This window comes from Diospyros lotus, chromosome 6 (assembly GCF_014633365.1).
Source record: "Diospyros lotus cultivar Yz01 chromosome 6, ASM1463336v1, whole genome shotgun sequence".
In the NCBI taxonomy this organism is placed as follows: Eukaryota; Viridiplantae; Streptophyta; class Magnoliopsida; order Ericales; family Ebenaceae; genus Diospyros; species Diospyros lotus.
The window spans coordinates 6899791-6927122 of record NC_068343.1 but is presented as its reverse complement, the minus strand read 5'-3'; the positions used below and the strand labels follow the sequence as shown (position 1 = coordinate 6927122).

Below are 27332 nucleotides of genomic sequence, written 5' to 3'. Positions count from 1 at the left end.
TCCCAAATACAAATCCTGAAGTCCAAATTTCAAAACAACAAATAATGATCGATTTTCATCAAATATCACCTTTAATCCCAATGCTAACGGCACGATTGTTAACCAAATAATAATATAGTAGTATTTGGAATTTTGAAACAGACAGGACCCACAAAAGTGGGATACACATTTGTGGGGGTTAAAATAATGAATTAGCTGAATAAAATTGTGCCGGGCCGCCTCCTTCATTTACTCTCACGTTCTCTTTGAGAGTAAAAAGGTGAATTTCTCACTCAAGTTGCAGTAATTGAGTCCCAAAATTTTTGTAAGAAGTTAAATCATGAAATTCAGAGCTAAGATTTGAACACGAAATCTATAACTACTATATAGCAGTCTATAATTCAGGACTATTTGAGAATAACTCGTACTCGTCCTCAACTGTTGGGTTATGCTTGTGGGGGCTACTCTCATTGTCTCTATTCGTTGAGAAGTGGTACTAAATAGTTAGCTTGTAATTAATGTATGTTATTTTATTTGAGATTTCTATATTGAAAGAAAATTTAAAAAAAAAAGCCTAAAGAAATCTTATATCTTTGCCAGAGATAGAAAATTGTAAACCTTGATGGCTACAAAAACTTGCTGAGCTCTATACAGCCTGTAATATATGGTCAGATCTGACCATATTGGGCCTATACCGTCAGTGTTTATTGGGCTCGTTCCGAGTCCAAGACCAACATCTTGGACTTAGAGGCTCTAAACAAGGAACGGAATGCCCTTTGATGGATCAGTCTCATCGGTTTCTCTGTTATTCGAACAGCGGTCGTCATTTCGCGGGTTGGTAGTTTACTTGGAAGAAAGAAATGGCGTTCCTCAGCGCCCGGACCTCTCTCGTCGGCCTTTACCATCACCGCCATTCAATTCTCTCAATTATAAGTAATTCTAATGTCTTCGCCCCGGCCGCTCATGATCTTTTTCGTTGCTTGTGCCCTAGTCGTAGTAGAAACCGGTGGCTCAGCACCGCCACCGAATCGGCTCCGAGTGACCTCGCCGGCCAAAATGCCTACGACCTCTTAGGAGTCTCCGAAACCAGCTCACTTTACGAAATCAAAGAGTCTTTTCGAAAATTGGCCAAAGAAACCCACCCCGACCTCGCTCGATCTACGAACGATTCCTCTGCTGCTCGACGTTTCATTCAAATCCTCGCAGCTTATGAGGCACTCTCGTTTTTCTTATTTATTCGATAAATATTCGATTAATTTTGTTAGATGGCCTTTTTCTTTCTTTTTTTTGATGATTTGAATATGTCTTGGTTGTTAACAGAAACGTTTCCAGCTGCTACTTGAATTAGCTATCTTGTCAATTTGGATGAAGTAATTCCTTTCTTGCAGTTTGACTGATTGCATTGTCAAGGTTGGGTAATTGGATTATGATATAATTATACTTTAACTTGCAAGTGATTCAGACCTCAAGTGCGAAAACCTAGTGTACGTTTGACACCGGGAATCAGGCGAAATTGGAAAGTTTTAGGGCTTGGGGTTTATGTTCAACAAAGAACATAATGAGTTCATAGATAACAAACGTGGTCTAGGTGCATGAACTTCAAACAGCATGATGTATGTGGATGTTGCTTCCCTAGCAACTCCAAATTGTGTAGTTAGAAACTAGATTGGTTTGTAATCCTTTAGTCCCTTCAAGAAGAAATCCATTTGGCCAGTAATTTCTAGGAATTTTATATATTTGTAAATTTAAAAATAACTGGTAACTAATAACATGAAAATATCTTATGATCACAATGATGCTCGAGTTTGTTGGGATATGCTACTCTTATGCTAAAAAAAAAACTAAACAAATACTATTATCAGGTGTGCACCTTTCTTTTTCTGTTTTAAAGATAAATATGGCATTTTTTTTTGGGATCTTGATTTATCTACGCAACTTTACCTTGAATTGAACAAGATTTTCTCTATTAGAAATTTGAGTCCAGTAGGATTTGGGGGTAAAAGGCTTTAATTTTTATGTAATTGATATTAAAGTAACTTACTAGAGCTCCATCTACCAAGCATATTATCATATTAAGGTGTCAATACTAAGAGTATGCCATTTGTTCTTCCTTTTTAAATTGATGACCTTAGGGAGACGTTTTTAGATAATTGAAATTGTATGCCTTGCAAATGATCAGTTTTACCCAATTGAAGTGGATTCTTCTTTTGTTGGTTTATCCTCCTAAAATTTCTTTATCTTCTGCTGACGGGATCTTGGCAACCATGATAACTTTAATTGGCAAGGAATTTGATAGTCTTGAAGCAGATTTTATTTTAATGGATAATCTTTCTCGAATTTAGTTTATGTCATTCAAGTCAATGGTTGTAACACTAGTTTTACATACATTTCCTCAATTATTTTAGTGAAAACGCCCAAAATGCATGGTAAAACTTCATCAACCATCTTGAATTATACAGGAACTGTTACTTGGAAAAAAAAATACTAAAATAGTGTTATATTGAAAATGATGATTATACGTCAAAATGACTATTTAATATATAATTTAATTAAAGTAAATAAACTATAGAATGAGTATGAGTACATTGCTTTGATTTAATAATGAATCATCGGCTATTTGTCCATTCTGTTTCCACAAAGTTTGTAGGAACTTTGACCATATATTGTTTTGGTGACTTTCATACAGCATTTTCTCGGATTTTTTTTCAACTGGCTTGCAATTTTTTTTTGAGTGGACATCATATATTTATTGAAATGGAAACATTACAACTTCTATTCATGTTAGTAATGTGTGCTTCAGATTGAAAGCATGATTTTTAACCTTTGCATTATTTAAGCACATTAGGTTTGAGGAATAGATCTTGAATGTTATTTGGTTCTGATTTGTATACAGTTTTTAAGTTGAAAACGCCTTCTCCACCCATGATCTGGTTTTTCACTTCTATGAACAATACATGGTTGTTATATGATTAAATAAATTTTCTTTGCTTTCTGGTACATATTGAAAATTTTTGCATGTGCTGATACCAAAATATGCATCGTGGCAATGGCTATTGCGCTGTCCTTTGCTGAAAATATGGTGGGGAAAGCCTAATTTTTCCCTCATATATGCAAAATGTAGCATGTACATATCTAGTTCTTGTGAGACTGAGAAATGTTGCGTTAATGGGTTGTTCTAACTTCCTATGGAAAATATGAAATGCAGATACTATCAGATTATGAGAAGAGAGCCCATTATGATAGGTACCTGTTATCTCAGAGAATACTTGTTCAGAGACATTGTGGGCAAGGTTCAGCAATGTACCGATATGATTTGCACAGAACAGAAGTGAAGCAGATGGAAGTTGTTGAATGGCTAAAATGGTATAGATTTGTTCTAAATGACATTTTATTGCAGAAGAAGGTGGTGTTTGGATCTGGGTACTTCGATGTATTGGAAAGGGACTTCTATTCAGCAATACATGCAGCATACTATGGACCTGAGATAGAGTCTATGGACCTCCTTCCTGAATGTTTTGAAGCTGAAGAAAGGTCTGCCTATGATATCCCTGAAGTGCTACACTTAGTCTCTGGACGTGACCTTTTTGGAATGGTATGCCTAGCTGAGAAGTTTCCCGAGTTAACACAATCCTGCAGAGAAAAACTGACATCTTTTGCCTCTCGGTGTTCAGGGTTCTGCCAATCCCTGGATAATGTGAAACTTCAAACCAATTCTGACCTTGGTGATATTGGAATTGTTCAGATGCAAGGAAAAAGTTCTGATTTCCATGCGTCTGATGCATATCAAGATCTAGAATTGTGTGTATTAGGGAAGGTGGTTGCAGTGGCCACCAGAGTCCCTCCTAAAAGCTATTGTAATGGGATAAGAAATGAAGATACTCAAGATCATATACATGTATTTCTTTGTTTGCATGAAGATCCAAGGTGCATGAGAACAGGAATCTCTAGGGATTCCTTCATGGGTGCTGCAGTTGGATCCATGAATCCACTGGGTACAATAACTGGACTAGGGACCAATTCTGAGGAAGGATCTTGCTCTGTTTACAATAGCAATGGCACAAAAACACACGTGATTATGAAACACAGGACACTGTTGGTGAGTGTTATGCTGCTCTTTCAGTTTCCATTCCTTTTGTCTTGCTTCCTCATGAAATGCAACTTTAAATTTTACTCTATTTGTATTTGATGCTGTTTCCTTTGGGTTTGACTTCTTGTCATGGGAAAGCATGGGTACCTACTAATACAATTAGCAATTAGACTTATGCAATTTAATTTTGTTTTAGCTCATGTTGGTGGCCAGAACTTATATCTTTATGCCCTGTAGACCCGTTAGATACAAAGCCTGTACTTGTTGCTTCTGTTATTGTATATTGTTGCAGAAGGTGTGATCAAAAAAGATCTTTGCAGTAGAAAAGATTCCTGCAATATGTCTCACGTTCTCATATACCTCACATTCTTAGGCTTTCCTATTAGGGAATTTGGTGATGCTGTTTTCAACTTGCTTGAGTCTCTCTAGTCTTCCCATGCCTGCACGCCCCCCCCCCCCAAAAAAAAAAATCACCATCACCAAAAAAAAAAAAAGCGTTCTCCTCAGGCTGCTTTACTGGAATGATTGTTTACTCATGAAAGTTTAAAAATATGCAATAACATAATAGCCTTGATATGTTGTTGTATTCCAGAACTTAATAGTTCTGTGTATTAGAGACAAATCTCCCAGGGACTTATGGTTCTTGTGGAAGATCAAGTTGGTGAGCCATGTGGTGGGAAACCGTCCTGACTATTTGGAGAGCACCACCTATTCGATCTAGCAGGCATTTCAGTCTTGCCTAATTAAGAAACTCAGCTATTGTATGGTTTTGATGTGGGATACATCCTGCATACCTTCTTTTATGATTGTATGTCAATTTGCAAAAAGTACTACACAAATGTATGTATTAATTTCAATCAAATATATGTTTGTACAAATTACTCTGTTTGAATTTTGCTTTTATTTGAGTATGTGTATTAGGTAAAACACATGCACTGGTATCAAGTGGGAGATAAAGTTTCTGTATGCGAATGCAGATGCAGCCGAGCTTCGTTACCTCCAAGCAAGTAAGATGCATTATTTTCTCAGATTTCCTGCTGAACTAATAGTCATGACAATCAAGAAAACCTTATGTTAGAGCATTAGAGGTTGGAAAAGCCGACCTTTTGACCCTTTTGCTGGTTTTTCTTTCAATCAAGATGTTCAGAGTTTTTCTACTGTTATCACTAGGCTTCACTGGTTTAGATTTCTTTATAGAAAATTAAGCCTCTTACCTACTTACTCACTCACGGATTTAAGCATTAGGACAGAATTAATGAAATCAACAGAAACAATTGAACAGAACAGTAAAAGAAACACAAACCACACAATAGAGACAAGCGATATATCTTGGTTCGGATTATGCAATATGGATAAACCTACATCCAGCCTTCAAACACCCGAGAGCAGTCTTGATTTATCCAGAAATCGATCAGTACAACAGTCCCTCCTTAGCTGAGTACAAACACTCTATTCTCTCCCAAGATTACAAAGTGCTATCAATTATCTAGCCTTTCCTCTCAGAGAATACACATGCACTCGACAGAATTTCATACCCATAAATGACTCCCTCTGCCTTCTATTTATAACAGAAGGCAGACATCCCAATGAAGACTTTAGATAATTACAATTTAACCCCATAACTTTTACTAATTTCACATGGGATACAATTTCCTATCTAAATCTTCAATAGCCAGTTATGTGAACTGCCTTCACTGATTTCCTAGGACTGACTTTATCCTATACTCGAGACAACAACATAACATCTACCAGTCAACCTTCTAATAAAATAATCCTGCTTCTACTTGTCAGGAAAATGCTGAGTGAGAACTAACGGTTAGTGAGGTGGAATTCCATGCATGATATGTTCTCTTACTTCGAAAATGCAGTTCACTGTCATTATCTCTTTCTTTTCCATGTTATGTCTTTTTTTCTTTCCCTTGGTCGAAAGTAAAATGCTTTTAAGTTTGTTGATATCACCTCCTTACTCATATTTAATGAATTGAAGGATGGTGTCTAAGACAAGCCACTAGCTCAGTCATCCAATCTGGTGGATGGGTTGTAGAAATTACTTTTCTGTTTTTTTTCTATGAATGCCCTTGGTTTGTTAACTAGCATTCAGCATTATGCATAGGTTCAGTTAACACACACCCTTTGAGATGTGTTCCTACCTTATTGTTATGCTCAGATGCGTGGACTTAATATTGTGTTCAACACAGAGGAAGTATGAAAAACGTTTTGTGGGATGAGGTCCATGTTTGTATTGTATCAATTCGTTGATTTCCCTTTAAAAGCTCCATATGTAGGATTATTGTAAAGTGTAAAATAACTTTCTAAAGTTTCTTCCTATTACATTGCTTGGTTTTTTGACCATGTGATTTCTTTAAACAGATTTTGGCTGTTTGAGCCTCGGTGTGGCACACATGACATTGGTGGTTGGTACATAGAGACATTTGCTAGAGATAGAAAAGGACGGAATGTCCCATCCAGAAGGTATTGGGATGGCTTTGATGCAGATGAACAATTTGAAAAGTAAGTTTATGTGAGACTAGCCTTAGCAATTTTAGGCCTTTTCACAGTTTACTCGGATTCTCATGTTTATCCATTGCTGCAAAAATAGTATATCAAGCCTTAATCCCACTAGATGGAGTTGACACCCTGAGTTCTAGCTTGCCAATCATCTATATTTATATTTCATATCTTTTGTTATAACTCATGTCATACTTTAAGAGTTTTCCAAGAAGTTTTTCTTAGTCTTACTCTACCTCTTTCGCTAAAGACTTCTTCCATTTCACCTGCTCTCCTCAAAGGAGTCTAAACAAAACACAATAGGCTGATTTCTCGAGTAAGAAAGAGGCTTACTCGATTGAATGGGAACCTTGTTTGATTTTATTGAACTTACGAATGGGATATATATACAAGATTTCTTCTACAACATCTCCTAAGAAATAGGAAAAAATTGAATATCTTTAAAAGATAAAGAGTTTATCAACTGAAGCTGGATTTATCACTTGTAATCAACCTCCTCATTTTTCTTAGGAACCTTATCTCTTTATCAATTTAATCTTAGTAATCTTTTTTTATCTCCAACCACCTTATCACTTAGGCTCATCCATAAGAGAAATATTCAGAATTTTGATTTCCAACTCTTATCAACTTTTCTCGATATTCCAATAGTCTCTATTGTTCTTCATTTCACATGACCAAACCATCCTAATTGTATATCACACATCTTATCTTTTATAAGAGTCCCTCCAACCTTGTTGCGAGTGATGTCATTTTTAGTTCTACCTTTCTTGTATGACTACATATTTATCTTAGCATCCTCATCCCTACTATGCTCATATTTTGCGCATATTGGTGCTTTGCTACCCTACTTCGTGCCTTACAATAAAGCTAGTCTTATAGTCATCCTATAATTTTTTTTCCTTTTAGCTTTAATGGAATTTTTCTATCACCTAAAAGGCCAGATGCACTTTTCCTTTTAACCATCTTGCTTTAATTCTATAAGTAACATCCTCAACATGCCCTCATGTTTATCCATTACTAAGTTAGCAAACGTACTGATTCCAAAGTTGGTTTTCAAGTACATTATATATTTCAAAAATTTAGTTGCTTAGTACTGGTGGTATATAATTTAGATTTGAACTCTTGGAGATTTTGGAATTGTTTGAAATCTCAACTCAGTACTGAATTTCAAACTTTGGGAACGTTTTGGGTTAATACTTGTTTGGTTTGTTTATACTTCTGACTAGCTAAATTAGACATAACGGCTGGAACCATATCTTATCTGTTTGTAATGGAGATTTGTTTAATTTCCAACTGCACCAAGTGATACTTTAGAGCTTCTCTGAGCATATGCTTCTTGTTGCCTAAATGCAACGGATGAATTTATGGACTTTTGCTTGCACCAGTGCACTGAGCTCTACATCTCATTAGATCACCCTCTTGTAGGTTCAATTTGATTTTCGTCAATCTTACTGCAAGTTGATATTTGATTCAATGTAATGTGATATATTATCTGCAGGAGACTTCATCCAGCAATGTATTTGCTGGCCCTTGCATATAGAACTCTAGATCTTGAAGATGCAAAAAGAAGGAATAGAACAGTCCTTGGTATTGTTCAAGGAAAATTCTCTGGAATAATCAGTTGGTGCAAGAAGCTTATATAAGTCGGATTAGATATGACCATATGGGTTTCTGGCATGGCAAGCACTTGAACTCCTCCCGATGCCTACATTTTTGCCGGTGATTCATTCTATTATTGATGGTCTGTGCACATAGACAAATGACTTTGGCCTTCCAAATCCATTAAACTGGATTTGCTTCTGGAGTACACTTGAGACAGTTGCAATGTATATTGTTCCTCCAACACATGAGGATTGTTGCTGGGGCAGATGGAGGAAACTATAAGCTTTAAAACTCTTATTCACAAGCTTACTGTACAAAATATTTATAGAAAGTTACTGGTCTTGGACTTTGCGATTATTGAGACCCATTAAGGGATGTGGCTGAAATTTCAGAATGTGGGAAGGAGAGGATGCCTTGGAGAATCTTCAAAGAGATACAAAAGGAAAGAGAGAACATTCTCCAGCAGGTCATTCAACTGATATAATCATCAGACGGTTTCTCATGTGGGTAAATTAGTTTTATTCAAATAATAATTCTTCCTAAGAATTTATGTTCATATTTGCTAGATTGAGATCTTCGGTGAATTTATCACTTCATATTATATTCAATTCCTATCCAACTGTATATTAGGCAATTGTCAGTTAATAAATATCCACCTGTGTTTTACTTACTTTCATTCCGTTGGCATTTGATTATCAATTTTCAATTATTCAAATCATCTTGATTGATTCCTTGAAATGAGAAATAATTATTGAACTTGCTTTTCCCTATCAAGTAGAAGTAAAAATCATACAGGTAACTTGAACATGAGCATGGTCTGTGCCTTTTCCTGTTCTTGTCTATTTAAGTAGGTCTTCCCATTTGCAGTACTGGCCACCTGCTAAGGCACGGTAAAACCTATCTCTGCAGTAGACTGGCCTTCCGTCAGCAGCTTCAGCAGCAGCTGCTGCTAGATCATCATCAGCCTTCACTTCCGCTGGCAACCTTAGTAGCTCCTCTTTTCTACAGACATAACAAAGGCAAAATAAAAGTAAAATTGGCATATCTTAATTTCTATTTTATATGTTCGGAAATTTGATGTCTGTTTAAATACCTTAGATTAAATTTTGTGCTGATCTTTGAAGCTGATACATTGGATGAATTTGCTTTTGTGCCAAAACTGTTCTGAATGAAGTCCTCTACTGGGGTAGCAAAGATAAACAAGAAGACTGCACTAACTAGTAACACCCCTGTTCCAACTAGTGTTTGTTTCAGCAATTGCACAACTGGTTTGACCTGGAGGCATAAAAGAGTCATGACCCATGGACTATTTGCCTTGTTATGTAACAGCTTTTGAGAGATATAGCATCAGTCCATTGGTCTGCAATATTATAAATTGGATAAATCTTGTTCATTTGTTTCTACCTTATACGAGCCCAACAACCTGTCACGAGCCAGGATCTACAAGAAAAAGAAAGACACTGTAAGTCATAGATCAATATTCCAAACACATAGATTGTCCTTGTGCATATGCTAATTTTCGTCCTCCACACTATACTCGTCTTCTATTTTGTTATCTACTTCTCCCCATTCAATTGGTGACAAAATTTTAACTAAGCCAGACTAGAAGTTACAACATTTGGCTACAAAATTCACTTATGGATGCTGAGATCATTGGTGTTAGATTTGTAAAGCAAATGCAGAGTTGGCAAAATTCCTTCTTATTCAATAGGAGGTGACCAAGGGGAAACTCTGATTTTGATGTTTCCCTGAACCCACTGGGTTTCCCTAGGACTGTTGCCCAGCTCTTGTATTGTTGGAAAGAGACCAGAGTTAGCTAGCAGAGGGGAAAGGCATGGAAACTGGCTCCATTGTGTTTGATCTGGATAAAATCAGGAAGACTGCATTATAGACTTTGTGATCTTGTTATGGGGTTCAGGAAGCCTTTACTAAGATAAAATCTCTCTCATCTTTCTTGTGGGTGAATGGTGGAAGGTTATTAAACTGAATATTGAACTCTTCCTTTGATTTTATAAAGAATTTTAGGGCTAGAATGGTTTACACAAACCTCCAAGTAACTTGTTTTATTTTATAAAGACTTACTTACCAAAAAAGAACTGAGATTTAGTGTGGTGTGTTATGGTAGTGAATACTCTCTTGATGCCTCTTCTTTTATCTTTGATTGCTCCAAAAAAAAAAAAAAAAGGAAAAAGAAAGCCAGAATCCTCCAATTAATTTCTTCTCTCTGCAACTTGTAAATCTCAGTTCAAAATTGGTGGCTTAAGGCAATATGTTCCCTGCTTTGGTGCATGAGTTGGCTTGTAATCAGAGTTCAGACCAAGAAATAACATAACTCTGCCAGTGGAGGTAATGCAAAACTATATGGTTCTTTAATTTCTATGCATTGGCATACTAGCATTTAATTGTTTCGCCAATTAAGTGACTCTTCCATAAATCAAATTAATTGCGTTGTCTGGCACTGTTACTTTCTCTTTTTTCATTTCCTTGTGCCATCTCTCTTTAATATTTGTTCTGCTATATGTCTCTGTAAAAATTGAAAACATTTATTCCCAATAGAATGTGTCTATACTTCCTGCTTAAAACATGCATATCAATAGATAAGATGGATCAGGCTGGTTTTTAGTGTCAGTCTGGATATAGAACCATTAGCTGCTTTGCTTTCTACTTCTGCTTAATGTTTAATATTCTGCTAATCATTCTCAGGAGCAAGTAATAATGTCTATAATTGCACTGTCTTTACTAGCCTTTGCAGGGAAATTTCCTGGATAAAACCACTTCAGAAAGAGAGAGTGAGTGACACAGGGATTGGATGTTTATAGGAGTGTTAAGCTTTAGATTAAAGCTGTTAATAAAGAAACTCCTGATTATTTGATGTCCAAAATGATTAGTGTTATAGGTCATCCCAAGAAGGATCATGTAGACAAGTTTTTAACAAACTAGACTCAAAAAGGGAGGGCCCTGTGTAGAAGTTTTTTGTCAAGCCCTTGAATTAGGACTTGCAATTTGGCAATATGAGAATGCTAGAATTGATAGAAAAGAGAGAACAGGAAGAAAGGAGAGGGATAGAGAGAATCAATAGAGAGAGACTTTGATTATTCATTTTTCAAGATATCCCTCAAAGTGCCATAGGTCTATCTTTTATAGGACCTCTAGCTACCTCAACTACCTTCTACCTCCCCAATGGCTTCAATTAGCCACTTCTTTATTTCCTTATTTAGACCCTAACATTCTACAATATTACACACTACTCCCTAGGGTCGTGACAATCCCCACCCCTTCAAACAATTCTTGTCCCCAAGAATTGACAATGAAGGCTATGGTTCAACCAATCCCTACCTTCAATACTTGTTGCCTCCGTCTCTTCTCCTTACTATTTTGTTTTTCCCTTTTGAGTATTAGAAGTGTAGCAACGTCTACCTCTAATTGTTGCGCTGCTACTTCATCCTTCCCTTCAAACACTTCAGCCTATTGTGATTCCTCTCCGATGATCACCCTCCACTCCCCTATTTTTGCCTGGGAAATATCTTCTTCTTCGTCTTCGTTTTCCTTTTCCCCATCATAACCTTCCATATTCATCAGCTGTCTTGTGCACTGATGACTAGGGCTATATTTGTCTCCACACTTGAAACATACCCCCAATTGCCTTCTCTGTTCCATCCAACCTCCTTTACCGCCATTATTATTTGGTGTTGTCTTTACTGCTAGTTGATCAGGCCCTATAAGCAAGGCCCCTGAACTCCCTCCCCCATACTGTCCGGCCAATAGACTTGGCTCGTAGGGCACATTATGTTTCTTAAAAATGGCCTCCAAGGTCATTTCTTGTAGCCTCGCTTTTTCGACAGCTTGCCCTACCGTCTTGGGTGTCAGCATCTTGACCATGGGTTGTAACTCCTCCTTCAACCCGCTAACAAAGCTTGATACTAGGTATTGTTCAGTGAGCCCTGGTTGTATGGTACACACCATGGATCTTAGCTCCTCGAATTTGGCTTGGTACTCTATTACAATACCTTCTTGCTTCAGCTTGCTGAATTCTTCGATAACATCTGTCATTTTCTTCTCCCCAAAACCCTCATAGAGCCCTTTCGAAAAAACTCTCCAACCCCCTTGCAGCCCTTCATTTTGGACCCACCCTTGGTACCAAGAATCTGCCACTTCATTCAAATAGGCAACCGCTAGATTCACATTCTGTTCCTCGGAAATCTGGTAGAATTGAAAGAACCTTTCGCACCTCCTTAGCCACCACCTTGGGTTCTTTCCCTCGAACATGGGTATCTCCAGTTTTGGCATGGGTGCATGGCCATGCGCTAACTGTTGCAAGTTTCTTCTCGGATTTTCTTGAACTATCTGTTGTTCCACTTCTTCCAAAACTCCGACCGTTCCCGATTGATTGCCTTGATGCGGCAAGATCATCTCCGACACCGGCCTTGGTGGAAATTCCGGTGACAACCGTAATTGGGGCAGAGAGGCCAACATATTTAACATACCGTTGATCATCTGCCCTTGTTGCTCTACCATTTCTTGACACCTTTGAACCTATTCTTGACATCTTCCGACCGCTTCTTGTTGCTTTTCTGATGTCGCTTGCATGGCTTCCTTCCACTCAGCTAGTTTTGCCTGCGTTTGGCGCATGGCATCTTGGGTATGGGTCATACCGAATTCCAAGGCTTCCAACCTAACCTCCAGTTGCTTCAATCTTGTACCTTCTGCCATCTGCCCATATTTCAATTCATCGCTTTACGCCATCTCAAGATTTAACCCATGTCATGCCTTCACTCTCGCCTACCCCAGCCGTGGCCCACTTGATGCGTTGCTGCATAGGACATAGGAATTTTCGCCAAGAATTACACCACTTCAAGATTTGACCAAGAGCTGTTGTCCATGCTCGCCTACCCAAGCCCAAGCTCCTCGCTTCCGAATTTCAGTCTAGATTGCTTGCGTCCGTCAGTTCCACCTCCTCTTGGGTCGCGTCTTGCCGGGTCGTGAGTCTGTCTACCCTTTGATCGCTTGCGACTATCCCTTTACCTTCAACTACCGTGACTGCGCTGGAGTTGCTACTGCTAGCAAGTTCCAATGCTGGTCCTCACCTTGATGGCTTCTGCCGATTACCCTACAGCTAGTTCGTCCCAGCTCTGATACCACTTGTCAAGCCCTTGAATTAGGACTTGCAATTTGGCGATATGAGAATGCTAGAATTGATAGAAAAGAGAGAACAAAAAGAAAGGAGAAGGATAGAGAGAATCAATAGAGAGAGACTTTGATTATTCATTTTTAAAGATATCCCTCAAAGTGCCACATGTCTTATCTTTTATAGGACCTCTAGCTACCTCAACTACCTTCTACCTCCCCAATGGCTTCAATTAGCTGCTTACAGTATTTCTACTACTTCTTTATTTCCTTATTTAGACCCTAAAATTCTACAATATTACACACTACTCCCTAGGGTCGTGACATTTTTGAACAAACTGGAACAATAACAACCAACCTCGTGTGAAGGTGATGTGTGGCTAGTTTCTTCAAGTTACATTTCCTAGGTTAGTATTTACACTGCAGATCTCATTCTTGTACCTGTACATACCCAAGTTTAACAAACACAGACCTAGGTCCTACAACAAAGTGCAAATCAATATAAAATAGAAGGGGTTCTAACCTCAGGTGGCTTTACCCACATTTGTCCATCATACCACCCCGTCTCCTCATATGGAATGACAGCTGATAGAAGTCTGTCACCAACATAACTCCATCCCTGCAAGATGTTCAATTCAGATATGTATACATATTTATATGTTTTACCAAGACAACCATGAACCTAAAGGTATTTGAGGTTCCACTGACTAAACATTTGCTTGGCTACTGATGGAAAAAACAGCTCGGATAGTAATATTATTTTATTCAAATCTGTATTTGTCTTCTAATTGCAATATGATTGCAACTTTTGTGGTACACTTTTTAGTTTTTCATTGTGAGGTTGGTTGATGCAAATTTTGCTTAGGGTTTGGTCAAAAACCTTAGCTCAAGGAGTTTTGTTCCTGGCATCTTGTCCATATATGAATATTATGCCTTTGCTTGGGCAAGATTTTATCATCTATGTTTACCCAAGAAACCCCTTTTAAGAAGACTATGGAAGAGTGCATTTTCAACCTCTTGGAAATCTCAACTTTTATAGCATGAATTAGAAAGTTGAAATCGGTGCATCTTCTTAAATTATATCCCATCTTCTTATATAAATACCTAAACATGGAAGAATGTCATCTCCCCATACATCATATATGTTAACTTGTAGAGGAATAATTGTTGATGATGGAAATTATATACCAGATACTTTTTAACAAGCTGAGACGGAAAGCGAAAATAAAAGGTATAACAGTTCAAAACTACTATGCACATGATGGCTGGTGCAACTTTTTTCTCCTGGAAAAGTTCTCTTTGGTCGTCCATGCACAAAGGGATCTCACTCTAGGAAACTGGAAAGCTTTACAATGAAGGAGAACATACCAGATAAATTCTCAGGACAATTAGTGACACAATAAAAAGAGTCCCTGTTCCAGCTGCTAGCACAAACCGTAGAGGTTCCTGCAGTATTGTCAACAGGTAGGTCAATAAAGTTGTATAGCATATGAAGGTGTTTGATTTATGTTTAGTAGATTAAGATGACATATTCGTGCTTCAATATCTTTAAGCTTGATGATCTTATTTCATTGCTTGAAAGAGCAATCCCTATTGATTCTAATTGCTGCTCCCGGTATTATTCTGGTGCATTGTCTTTGAAGTATGGAACTTTATTTGATTTCAATGGTTCGGCTGGTTTTATAATCAACCCGCCCTCTCCATTTTACAAGACAACAGTTATGCCGTGTGATTCTTCAAATAATTAAGGACGAGGCAGCTCGTGGCTGTGAGCCTTTGTTCAATCTGGATAATATTTATTTAATTTGAAGTTCAGGAAAACACTTATTTGCAAAAAAAGAAAAAGTAAGGGCTAAATTGTGTACAAATAAGGTCTCCCTTGACCCTCATACGGTGAGAGACGTTGTTCGCTAGGATGCTCTTGTACTTTTATGTTTCTACTTGTTATTTGTATGTGGAGATGATGTTTTGTTGGCGTCTTACCTTTGAAGGATTGAAGCTTGCAGCTGCAATAGGAACTCCGAGAGTTGTAAAAGTCACTAACCAAAGACCTCCAAGACGTAGGAAAAAGGATCGTGGACTCAGTTCGCCCCACGAATATAAAATGCCATCCTTCAAGGATGAGTACTCATTCACCTAACACAGAACGCGATTACTTCACTTAATTTTCATTCAGTGATGGCGAGACTGCATAAACAAATCCTACTTGGTACGAACTAGTGAAGCAAAAACCAGTTATTTTCATTATTGTTTTCCCCTTTTTATTTCTCTCAGGTGGAAAGCACAAATGGGGAGAAGACGTCCATGCCGTGGAAAAGCAAAAGGAAGCCTATTCGTGGGAGTAGCAGGTGGACATACCGGCCTTTGCTCAAAAGGGACCTCAAATTCCAGCCCGGGGTCCCAGCTCGGACTGGGTAACCCGCTTGTGCCACCATCCATCTCATCTTTTATGGCCTTTGAACTGATCCTGATCCTCAGAGGCACCCTATGTGCTCCACCATGGTAACGATGATTCACCAATGAAGCAAAGTTGCTTCCAATTTTCACTTGTCTTGGACCAGGCACTAAAGAGCAGTACACATTAAGCCTGAGCATTTATTTCCAGAATCAGAAGCCTAACGAAGAGAAGAGAGTTGGTGAGCAGCAGCGAAATGGGGAACAAACAAGTAGAGGAGTGGAGAGGAGAGGAGAGGAAGGTGTGTTTTCCTCTAGTTAAAAGAAAGAATGCCTACTTTCTGGGGACCATAGATTATTTCTATGGAGGAAAACAGTGGGTGGGTTCTAAAAATCATTTGTTAGTTAGGGGCTTTGCCTTTGAGTGGCCTCTCAGGAACTGCCAGGTAATGGCGCATGTCCCCATTTGATTGGAGGTCATGAACATAATGTGCGCGCGCGCGTGTCCAAGAGTTTCTTTACCGGGAACTCTTACTGATGATGAAAGCCAAGTAAGCAGGAGCTCCTTCCCATATTTTTTGTGGTTTAGAATGGAAAGCGCGAGTGAGTCTGCAACGTGTCTTGTGCTTCCTTGCACGCTATACTCGCACGCATCCACGAGCTATATCAGCTCGCACACGAGTGATGGCGTTTGTTGGCATGCACTGTTTTTTCATTATCAAGTACTAGTCCGCTGTATATAAGGGAAAATTCCCGCCGTATTATTGAAATTTAAAATAATTATAAAAAATATTATTAACATTTAAAAAATATGAAAAATATTTCTGAAGTTTATTGTTACGTTATAATTTTCTTCTTAGTGTTAGGTAATCACCATTAGATTTTAAAAAATGACTAAAATATTTTTATTTTTAAACTTATTTTCTTCTTTACTCATTTTTCTTTATTTTTTCTTAAATTCCTTATTTGCCTCTCTTTTTTGACTGGTGATGATTATGACTATAGTTGTTCATTTTCTTTCTTTCTCTCTCTTTTTTTCTATTTCTCTCTCACTTTTTATCTGTAACGGCGAAAACTAGTTACGAGAATTGTGGGGGCATCTGGTCATAGTAGTAGTGATAGGGGTTGCTCACGGTGGTAACGAAAGCAATGATAGCAGGCATATTCTCTCTCTCATTCCCTTTGATTTCTTCTTTTTCTTTTTTTCATTTCTTTTTCTCTTTCTCGAACTTAAATTTGGATTTCTTATTCATCTCTAACCCAAATCTGAATTCCAAATGAAATGTTTTGCTTTCTCTTCTTGATTTCATTTCTCTCTCTATTTCTTTCTCTATATCTCTCTCTTTTCTTCAAACTTAGATATGGGTTCAAGGTAAAGTATTTCACTCACTCATTTCCATTCCTTTTCCCTTTCTCTCTCTCTCTCTCTCTCTCTTTTGAACCCATATTGTTCATAGCCAACTATTGAGCAAAAGTAGTTTTGGTGTGGGTCATTTATTACTTTTTTTTTTTATTTTTCAATTTGGAGAGAGATGAGAGAGAATGAAAAAGTAAATTGATCATTTTATTCTTTTATTTAATAGCAGGGTATTTTTGGCTATTTCTTAAATATTAAGAGATTTTTTATAATTTTGCCAAAGTTAAAGAAATTGTTGACGTTTAGAATTGGTCGATCTTGATTCTTTAGCCCACACTGATTAAATAAACACGAATACAAATGGAATAAAAACAACACAGATAACAAATAATATGTAAGAGAATTTTTACGTGGCTCGACTAAAACGATGTCTATTCCATAACTGTTTTTTGATAATTTTGGCAAAGTAACAGTATATGATTAATCATCCATTTTACAATAGTCTTTTACCCCTATTTATAGATTGGGGTGTTTACAATTGACATGAAGTTCAAAGTAGTAAGGTCATATCACGAGGGACAAAGTGTCCTTATCAACCCCATAAAATGGGGAATAATTCCATATTATCGAGGATTGGGTTTGCTTTTGACAAGGCAGGTGGGCACCACATTTGAGATTATTACGCGGTCTTTTTGTCTTGCAAGCTAATCGAACTGACCAGCGAGCTAAAGGCATGGCTAGGAGCTCGCATGATTTCGCAGCCTGAGCTCAGAGTAGGTGACGTGCAACCTAGCTCTGACGACCTTAGCCTTGGATCTATTTGGGCTAGGAGATTGGGGCGGCCTGTTGAATCGAGTCTAGCCCGCTTCATGCGATCAGAAAATACATATAACATTAGCCCTTCTAGCTCTTAGTGCGACCTACGGACTGAGAGGTGATGCATGCTGGTTAAAGCGGGCTATGCAATCTATTGATCTGCCTTTCTGACTTCTGCCCAATCGCTTCAAATTATGCCATCTCGTGCTACACGTCCAGCAAATCATGGAATATATTCATTTGGGCAAGCAAGAGCAGATCCCGACTAACATAACATGATTCTGACTTCTGTTGCTAAGCTATATGTTCAGGTAGATCGTGGTGCGATCTCAACTAACATACCATGGTTCTGTCGAGAGTTGATTTGCATCGCCAAGCTATATGTCCAGGTAGATCGTGGTGTGATCTCAGCTAACATACCACAGTTTTTACTTGATTTTAATGAGCCAAAAGAGAACACCCAGGTGAGTTGCAGACCATGATTTGAGTCAAGATGAAAAGACCCCAGCTAGTGAATCCTTAGCTCGAAATCATTAATATAAGTGGTTGCTTAGTAGGTACCAAACCTAACTGCATTCGCGAGCTACAGAACTGTATTCTCCAATGCATCCTAATGTTGCTGTCAAGCCTAGATCACCTCTATCCCGAGGACAAGGGTCACAGGCTGATCGGGCATCCAAGAGGGGATGCCTGAGGCGGTTCCAACTAATGGGGGAACGGAGACAGTTGCAACGGTAACGATCGTGCCCCCGATAGGTAGAACTTTCGGTGATTGGCTAACATAGTCTTTAAGCTGGTTGACCACCATTTCAAAACTCATTGTGTTTCTTCCTCTTGCCATTGTTATCGATTAAAGCAGCCCCTTCCTCTAGCGTCAAAATGTCGATGTTCAAAATTAGTCGACCGTGATCTTTCAGCCCGCACTGATTAAATAAATATGAATACGAATGGAAGAAACAAACAACACAGATAACAAACAATACGCAAGAGAATTTTTACGTGATTTGGCCAAAACGATGCCTACTCTACGATTGTTCTCTGATAATTTCGGCAGAGTAACAGTATATGATTAATCATCCATTTTGCAATGATTTTTTACCCCTATTTATAGAACATGGTGTTTACAATTGACATGAAATTCAAAATAGTAAGGTTATATTGTGAGGGACAAAGTGTCATTATCAATCCCATAAAATCGGGAATAAATTTTATACTATCAGGGATTGGGTTTGCTTTTGATAAGATAGATAGGCATCACCTTTGATTATTATGCAGTCTTTTTGTCTTGCGAGCTAATCAGACTGACCAGAGAGCTAAAGGCGTGGCTAGGAGCTCGCATGATTTCGTGGCCTAAGCTCGGAGTAAGCGACGTGCAACCTGGCACTAACGACCTCAGCTTTGGGTCTATTTAGGTTTTAAGAGATTGGGTCGGTCTGTTGTATCGAGTTCAGTCGCTTCATACAATCAAAAAATATATATAACAGAAATGCTCTTTGCAATTTACCCTATATATAACAAATGGAGTTTCATTTCATTTTTTTTTTTAGATAATATAACTTTTATAGGTTCAACAATGGTATTTATATTTTTATTGCAATGGACTCCACCAGAGCTCTGTATCAACAATTAAAGAAGGAATGGGATTATGGGATGGGAGGTTAAAAGTGGACGCCACCTCACGGGACCAATGGTATTTATCGTGGACTTCACCTTTACACGCACAACGCGTGAACGTGACCCGACCAATGATCCAAGTGCCGTGCCGTGCCGTCCCGCACAACTAGAGCTGGAACTGCGGTCGCTCTTCCCGTGCGTTCAGTGCTTGGCCATGCCACGATTTTTATTTACTTATGCGGTACGTTTTTACTTCTCAAACAAGTTGGATGGTCTCCTGTGAACTGCCTACTATTCTATTTGCCAACACACACACACACACATATATATATATATAATACACACATTATCACCAAAGCATCAGCCTGCCAGAAAAACAACACTTTGTCCTGCCTGGCCTTAAATAGAAGCGTGGCAGGTAATTTGCATTCACACGCGAAGGGAATCCGATTTCCCGCCCCTGCCCCGTCAAGCCTCAATACAATTCCCAGGTCAATCTCGAGGACTCTCTACCTCTAATACCAACGACTCTCTTTGAGTTCGAGAGAGATCAGTTACCGGTTGCAATTGATTGAGCAAATGAAAAGCAGAGGTAAATTAGGAATCGGAGGGGGAGGAAGTGGTTGGTGGACCTCCCGATCAAAGCTAGGGTTACCTGCCATCTTCATCTTGTGCTCTTTCTTCTTCCTCGCTGGCTTCTTCGGGTCGGCTCTCTTCTATCAGGTGACTCTCTCTCTCCCTCTCTCTCCAGTACTCCCATTTAAATAAGTATGCGCATTGTAGTTGAAGTTTACGCTTGTTAATTTGTGATTACTGGATTGATCGTGAGAGCAGGACGTTGATTCTGGCGTACGGCCGATACCGAGGCGGCTGGACTCGGTAGATGAGGGAGTGGAATTTGATCCTCTCCCTCATGGCGAGACCGGAGAAGATTCCATCACTTCAGTTCCCTTTCAGGTGCTCCGGTTTGCTGTTTCTCTAATATTTTTTACGGCCATTTGATATCGTCCGACTCTCTTTTGCACTTCAATTAGGTTTCATATGTGGTCAATCGTTGTGGATCTATGATCTGCAGAAGTTTTTGAGTATTTATTGTGTTTTAAGATATTGACTTAGAACTATTATGCGCGATCGTCATCTGGAGTGGTTTGCTAGCATTCATCAGTTCTTCTAATTTTAAGAGCCATCTGGAACTGTTATCAAAGCAAAATCTAAAGAAGCTACTACGAAGTCTGATATCCAGTAATTGTGTACTTCAATTAGGTTTTGAAATGTTAACATACACATTTTCTCCTCTTTTTTTTGGGTACAATTTAGGTTTTCCTGAAAAAAAAAAGAAAAAAATAAAATAGAAGGAAAAAAAAAAAAAAAAAAGTGATGCTAGGATTTAATTTTTTACTGACAACATTTTATTCTGTGTATCAACTTTTAATTTATTTTCATGAAACTAGCTACCATCATTTAATCTGAAAGTTTTTATTTAAGAATCTAGAAGTACCTTGGTCATAAACATGTTTTCGCTTTAACTTGATGTCAACTATGTGTAAAAATAGTTCTGCAGTAGAAATGGTTGGAAATTCAACCACAATCCGATAATTTGACAACTACCATTCTTACTGTGAAAGTAAATTGGCAGCATGAAACTCCTAATTGCTTTCTTAGCACAGTCGGAGTTTCTTCCAGGGGATATGTCGTATACCTACCCATCACTGTTTTTCCAGAATCTTCTCTATCAATTTTTGTTCTCACTTGTGAATAGGAAAAGGGCATCCCTCTCTCCCTTCCCACTCTTTTATGAAGATTTAGAGTAAGAGAAGTTAATTACATTTAATATTCTTTTCTTTTATTTTGACTCCAAATCAAATCAACAATGTTGTTTAGGTTAAATTATATTTTCTTCTATTGGAACATTAGATTTTTTGGGAGTCAACGAATGTTTAGAAAGAACATGTTTAGGTATATCAATCTCTATCAAATGATATTTTTAATACTAATTCTGTGTCTTCAACCTTCTTTGTGTAGATTTTAAGCTGGTACCCGCGTGCATTGTATTTTCCAAATTTTGCAACTGTAGAACAGTGTCAAAGCATAATTCAGATGGCAAAGGCACAACTTGCACCATCAACCCTGGCTTTACGCAAGGGAGAAACAGTGGAGACCACTAAGGATGTTAGAACAAGGTGCTTACTGTTTATGTGCATAAACTTCTAGCCAAAAGTGCATAGGGAAGAACAAACATTTAGGGGCCATTTGGTAGAATATTTATTTTTTGTTTTCTGATTTTGGTCTTATTAGTTTGAAAATGAAAACGAGAAAATAACTTTTCTTGCTTGTAAAGTGAAAACAAGAAAGTGTGCTTTCACAATTTTGTTCTCATTTTCTTCCTCTCCTCTACCCCCTCCCCATCACTGCTGAGCCCTCCAGCAGTCATGGAGACACCAGCAAGTCCAATGGGAAAAGAAAAATAATACAAAAAAATTGAAGAGGAGACTGAGAACAAATTAAATTTGTTATCAATCAATATGTTAAGCTTTTATTTTCTTTAAATGAAAATGAAAACTGAACACAAAAATTGAAAATGAAAGCAGAAAACTGTTTTGTCAAACGCCCCTTAAAGATTTGTTCTTTTCCTGCCTTTTTTGCATTTGCTCGACAGATCTTAAGATAGATGTTTTGTTACTTGTGCTTGTTTTCAATAAGCTCTGGCACGTTCATAAGTGCATCTGAAGACAAAACTGGGATCTTGGGTCTGATTGAGGAGAAAATTGCGAAGGCCACCATGATTCCTAGGAGCCATGGGGAGGTAAGTAAGCATTAGTATTCATTCCTTCCTCCTGCATTTGATTTTGGATTTTGCATTTATTTCTTCTTGTGCAAATTAGATGATGCCTTATATGCTTTAGATGGTTCAAAAATTTGGATATTCCTATATGAGTTAATGGTTTCTGTCAGAAATTCATGAAGTCATGCAGATTTACCTGTTATGATCCCAAATAACAACACACAGCCCAAGCCAATCTTGCAAAAATACTTTCATGTAAATAATAGTAAAAAAAGATAAAAAGAATAAATTTTTCCAACCTGGCCCATTTAATGTAATTTCTGATTTATGCTGCTTGAAACAACTGGATCTAGAGCTCTAAAAGGGGTAATGTTGAAAACTTCAATTTTTAGCCATTGTGACTTAATACATATAATTAAGTATGGTCTTTGGATTGTGTCTCACAGTGTACATTTTTGTGCTTCAAAATGTGTTGGACCATCTGGAAGTCGTGTGGCAACGTAATGAAATCATGCACATGTCAATTGATCAAGATTGAGGCATACTGACATGCTGAGATGTAAACTCCTCTTAAAACATAAATTTGGCATGTTGTGGTAGGAATAAGGTAGAAATATTCTTAACAATGGAACTTGGACCTTAAGAAATGAAATAAGAATGGATTTATTTCTTTATTATGGTTGCAAGAAAAGAACTGGTGCCTTTTGTGAGTGGGGGAAATAGGGGGCTTTCTGTTGCAATCTGAACCCCATACTTGTAACTGAGGGATCTGGATAGAGAGTGGAAGTAAAAGAGTCATGGTCCTGGCTTATGGCCTGAAACTCTGCTAGCGGGGTGACTTAACGTGGATAGTGATAAGTGGCACTTGTTTGGCATCTATATTACTGGATCATGAATGTCATGCACTTGTGAACTTAAAGCCAGGTTTGTCTCATCATTTCATGTCTTGTTGCATTGCATATAAGATTGCTAACCTTAAAGCCTTTCACCAAAACCATCCTACAGATAAACCATAATTGATGATAATATGACCTGGATTTTTTATTCTTTTGCAATTTATTTTTTATTCTTTCTTGTGGTAGAATTTGTTCACTTGGTGACTTGAACAAAGGATTGACTAAATTATCCTTAGATCCCAGAGGAATAATTTGCTCTTGGATGAGTATGGATAAGAGTTGGATCCAAATAATATACTTGATTTTTTTTTTCTGAAGCAAAGCTATGTCAGGATAAGAAAAATGATTAATATCTGGTATGCTTGTCACCAGAGGCAATTTTAGGATTGCCCTCACTTTATAGGATTTGATGATGCTGAAACTAAAAGTTTATTTTTTCTTTTTTTTGACTTGGGAATTGTATTAACAAGAACTATCCACCCAGGCTCCAATTTCTTAGAAGGTTCCCCTGCCAAACTTCTTGTATGAAATAACTTTTTTATGAACAATTAATTACCTGTTTTCAAGGGCATTATTGAATTGCATTTCTGATACCAGGGCTGTCACCATTTTTCAGGCATTCAACATCCTGCGCTATGAAATTGGACAGAAGTATGATTCCCATTACGATGCTTTCAATCCTGCAGAATATGGGCCACAGAAAAGTCAAAGGGTACATACTAGCCAAGACATGAACATATGTTCAGTATCTTTATTTACTTTACATCAGAATGCTTGATTTCTTTATGCATATATTTTAGAACGTACTCCATTTAGGAGGTAGATATGATAACCAGCCATTGAGCTTGATTTCATGGCTTGGAAATTTTCTAAAGGAGGTAACAACTAACAACAATGAAGTTGAAAAAATCAGTTTCAATCAACTTGAATCATCCTTCAATTTTTCTCCCTGACGTGCTCCTTTATGTTATGCACTTAAACCTGTTTTTAGGAGAGATCACTCTTTAAACTGTCTCTCATTTCCATGACCTCATTTTTTTTCTCAGTTTTTAACTGTTTATGTTTTTACTTTTGTTTTTATTTTTTTAAGGAGGGTGATTTTCCATATTTTGCTGAATGGTGGAATTGAAATTAAAGAATGTTTTCAAAATTCAACTGCTTTTACATGAGGATTATTTTTTCTCCTTTTTGGTGAAAATGAATATCAGTATAATAAATATCTTGATAACATTGGTAGAAAATACGACTTGGCTTATATACTTCCTTTGATGAATCATATCAGAAATCTCTATATGTTCTAGCAAAAAAAACACAATTATTACAAAACTCTAGCAATTCACCATCCTGTGTAAACTCTCTGAACTTTATCAAGAATTTCAATGTTTTTATTGGGTTTTCATGTGAAACAAATTGCAGTACATGAAAAATTTTCATTGTTTGTTGCTTCTATTATAGGGAACAGATAAGAGAGCACAGCATGGTTACTAGCATATTATGGTTTCTGTTATGTGTCTCTCTTTTCTTTCTATGGCCAGGCAACCAAATGCTTGTCTCTACCACTTTTGCATCCTTTCATGTCAACGTTCATTTAGTATGAAATTTTTCTGATTTCAGTATTTTGAATTAATTGCCATGAAATTATAGATGCAGTTTTCACTTTCAATATTTACAAAAACACCTGCACTCCTCTAAATGGAGTTGATCATTGATTACTTGAAAGTTGTCAAACTCTCATGCAGATTGCATCTTTCTTATTATATTTATCTGATGTTGAAGAAGGAGGCGAAACCATGTTCCCATTTGAGGTAAGAGGAATGCCCTTAATTTTTCCTTTAAGGTGTTCACTGATCAACTTTTTCTTTCTAAAATTTCCATATGGAGACAGGCAGTCAATGTATGCTTTTTGATATGCAGAATGGATTGAACATGGATGCTAGCTATGATTATCAGAAGTGTATTGGCTTGAAAGTAAGGCCACGCAGAGGAGATGGACTTCTGTTTTACTCCTTGTTACCAAATGGTACAATTGATGCGGTGAGTGTGTTTCTTTTGGTAGCTATTGTACCCATTCAAACGTCAGTTTTTGAATAAACAGTGTTGTTGGGCTAATTATATCTGAATGTTTTTCTGTCAGTATCTAGGCAATATTTGTCCCTGGAATTGGAAGAAAAAAAAAAAAAAACTCACAAAAATGATTTAAGTAAATGAGATTGTTATTTTGAGGAAACTTGCATGTTCATGGTTAAGGGATGGCTCGTTTGAGAGTCATGGCTGGTAGGCTTTCCTAAAGATGGGATTGTAATTATTTTTGAGACCCAGAATATTAGAGCAGAAAGTTGCTCCAACCTGGATCATTCATCCATATTTTGCAGGGCCAACAGTTGGCATCCAAATCAAATTGTTCTGTTGGTCCATCGAAGTCTAGGTTGATATTATGATGGAGACCATTGGCATGAGCCTCTTTTTTTCAATGAATTTCAGTTTCATGAAATTGTTTGTTGGCTTCTAATTGTTGCCCTTTGCTTATGACAGACCTCAATTCATGGGAGCTGCCCTGTAATTTCCGGGGAAAAGTGGGTAGCGACGAAGTGGATTAGGGATCAAGAACAGGCTGATTAAATCTCTGTACATGCACGCTGAATTATTAGGCAATTTTGTCGGTTTGGGACTAGACATTTTTCTCTTTTTCTTTTTTTATCTAATTGGATAGTGATGAAAAACCTGCAACAGTGCAACTTTATGCCAAAATATAATTGTATATATGTCCATTGTGCTGGTAGATAGATTACTTAGCACATGAAGCATGAATATAGTTTATTTGGTATGTACAATTCAAATTCGAGCTCTGTTTTTAATTTATAGATGCAAGCCCAATCATATCCTATTTATCACAACAATTTACTTGAAAGTTCCATTTCAGATGGTTAGACTAGAATACATAAAAGCTGCCCCGCAGGCAGCGCGCAAGTGGACAGAGGCGCATTCCCATGGTTAGAATTTGGTTTGGGTTTGGGTTTGTTTAATAAAATAAATAAGATTAAAATGTTAATTTAGGCTGGTGAATAACCTTGTTCATAGCTTTTCTTTACTCTTTTCGGCTTATTTATAAGTTCTATGGTGGCTTGTATTTAAGTTTATTTGCAGTATGTTTAGAAATAATGTGTCTTTTTATAATTGAGATTTTTTTGTTATATATTTAAAATTTAAATATATATTGAAATACATTGAACTTTATATATTTTACATAAATAAGTTTAAAATCAAATTTGTAATAATCTTTAAATATAAAATTTGTGAAAATTTAATAAATGTTATATGAGGCTCAATTAATTTAAATAAAGTAAGTTTAAATTCAAATTAATTTTTAATTAAATAAGTCTAAGTTTTTATGGACCTATGCAACTTTAACTATCACTCTCAGGGGTGTGGAATCGTTTATAATTGAACTAAATTGTCCAAAAATTACTAACCGAACCGAACCAAATTGTCCTTAATAATCAAATCGAACCGACTGATAATCTTAGTATAACCGAATTAATTGAAACCGAAATAATCGAACAATAAAATACAATAATCGAACCAAACCGACAATAGCTAGAGAGTTTCGAATCCCCAATTAGAACCAATAATTCTAGTATAACAGAACATAAAACCAAAATGATTTTCCAGTTCCCAATTAGAATTTTCAAAACAAATGAACAAGAATTGGAAATAGCCAAAGTTTCCCAACTAAAAATTTCCAAAACAAGTGAACAAGAATCATTGAATCAGAAATACATGTACCTTTGAGTCTTTAACACAAGAGTTGAGGTCACCGGGATCTTGTAGCACTTGGGAAGAAAAAGGGCCTGGTGACGAGCTTCAAAGCGCACGTTGTCATTGCTGATTGCCCCTCCGCCACTTCGGCGACCGCCACTGCTAGCGCCACCGCCATGGGCCAGATCTTGGAATAACCCTTATCGATCGTCCAAGCATAAGGAAAAGAAGAAACGAATGCAAGGGATGGTGGGGTGAGGGTTAGGGTTCGATTCGGTCGGGTGTGGGTTTTGTGTTTTGGGGCCGCTCGAATCAATCTCGCAGTCTCGCCTGAGGGTGAGAGGGTGGGGAGAAATAGAGAGAGAGAGAGAGAGAAATATGGGTTCGATTATGCCTTCAGCACACGAACTCGCAGGC

The 27332-nt window shown here is 37.5% G+C and overlaps 3 protein-coding genes across 5 annotated transcripts; 2 read left to right on the top strand and 1 right to left on the bottom strand.

The window, feature by feature from the left end:
• Positions 1–764: 764 nt before the first annotated feature.
• On the top strand, positions 765–15438 carry LOC127803042 (uncharacterized). Of its 3 annotated transcripts, XM_052339045.1 has the most exons (8): positions 765–1193; positions 3185–4075; positions 4988–5073; positions 6437–6577; positions 8073–8679; positions 10421–10522; positions 14492–14764; positions 15292–15437. In XM_052339045.1, the coding sequence occupies exons 1-5, from the start codon at positions 840–842 to the stop codon at positions 8215–8217; spliced, it is 1617 nt and encodes a 538-aa protein (XP_052195005.1). In that variant the 5' UTR covers positions 765–839; the 3' UTR covers positions 8218–8679; positions 10421–10522; positions 14492–14764; positions 15292–15437. The 3 variants fall into 3 exon arrangements, with proteins under 3 accessions (XP_052195005.1, XP_052195006.1, XP_052195008.1); XM_052339046.1 differs by lacking the exon at positions 14492–14764 and having other exon boundaries at positions 15292–15438; XM_052339048.1 differs by lacking the exons at positions 10421–10522; positions 14492–14764.
• On the bottom strand, positions 8901–15895 carry LOC127803043 (protein CONSERVED IN THE GREEN LINEAGE AND DIATOMS 27, chloroplastic). The gene is made up of 7 exons (XM_052339049.1): positions 15659–15895; positions 15284–15436; positions 14669–14746; positions 13824–13919; positions 9581–9616; positions 9270–9451; positions 8901–9178 (listed from the first exon to the last, which is right to left on the bottom strand). The coding sequence occupies exons 1-7, from the start codon at positions 15893–15895 to the stop codon at positions 9016–9018; spliced, it is 945 nt and encodes a 314-aa protein (XP_052195009.1). The 3' UTR covers positions 8901–9015.
• A 4159-nt stretch (positions 15896–20054) lies between these two features.
• LOC127803044 (probable prolyl 4-hydroxylase 9) lies at positions 20055–26018 on the top strand. The gene is made up of 8 exons (XM_052339050.1): positions 20055–20204; positions 20316–20438; positions 21504–21661; positions 22182–22284; positions 23776–23871; positions 24899–24964; positions 25074–25193; positions 25692–26018. Exons 1-8 carry the CDS (start codon positions 20061–20063, stop codon positions 25776–25778), a joined length of 897 nt encoding a protein of 298 aa, XP_052195010.1. The 5' UTR covers positions 20055–20060; the 3' UTR covers positions 25779–26018.
• The last annotated feature ends 1314 nt before the right edge of the window (positions 26019–27332 follow it).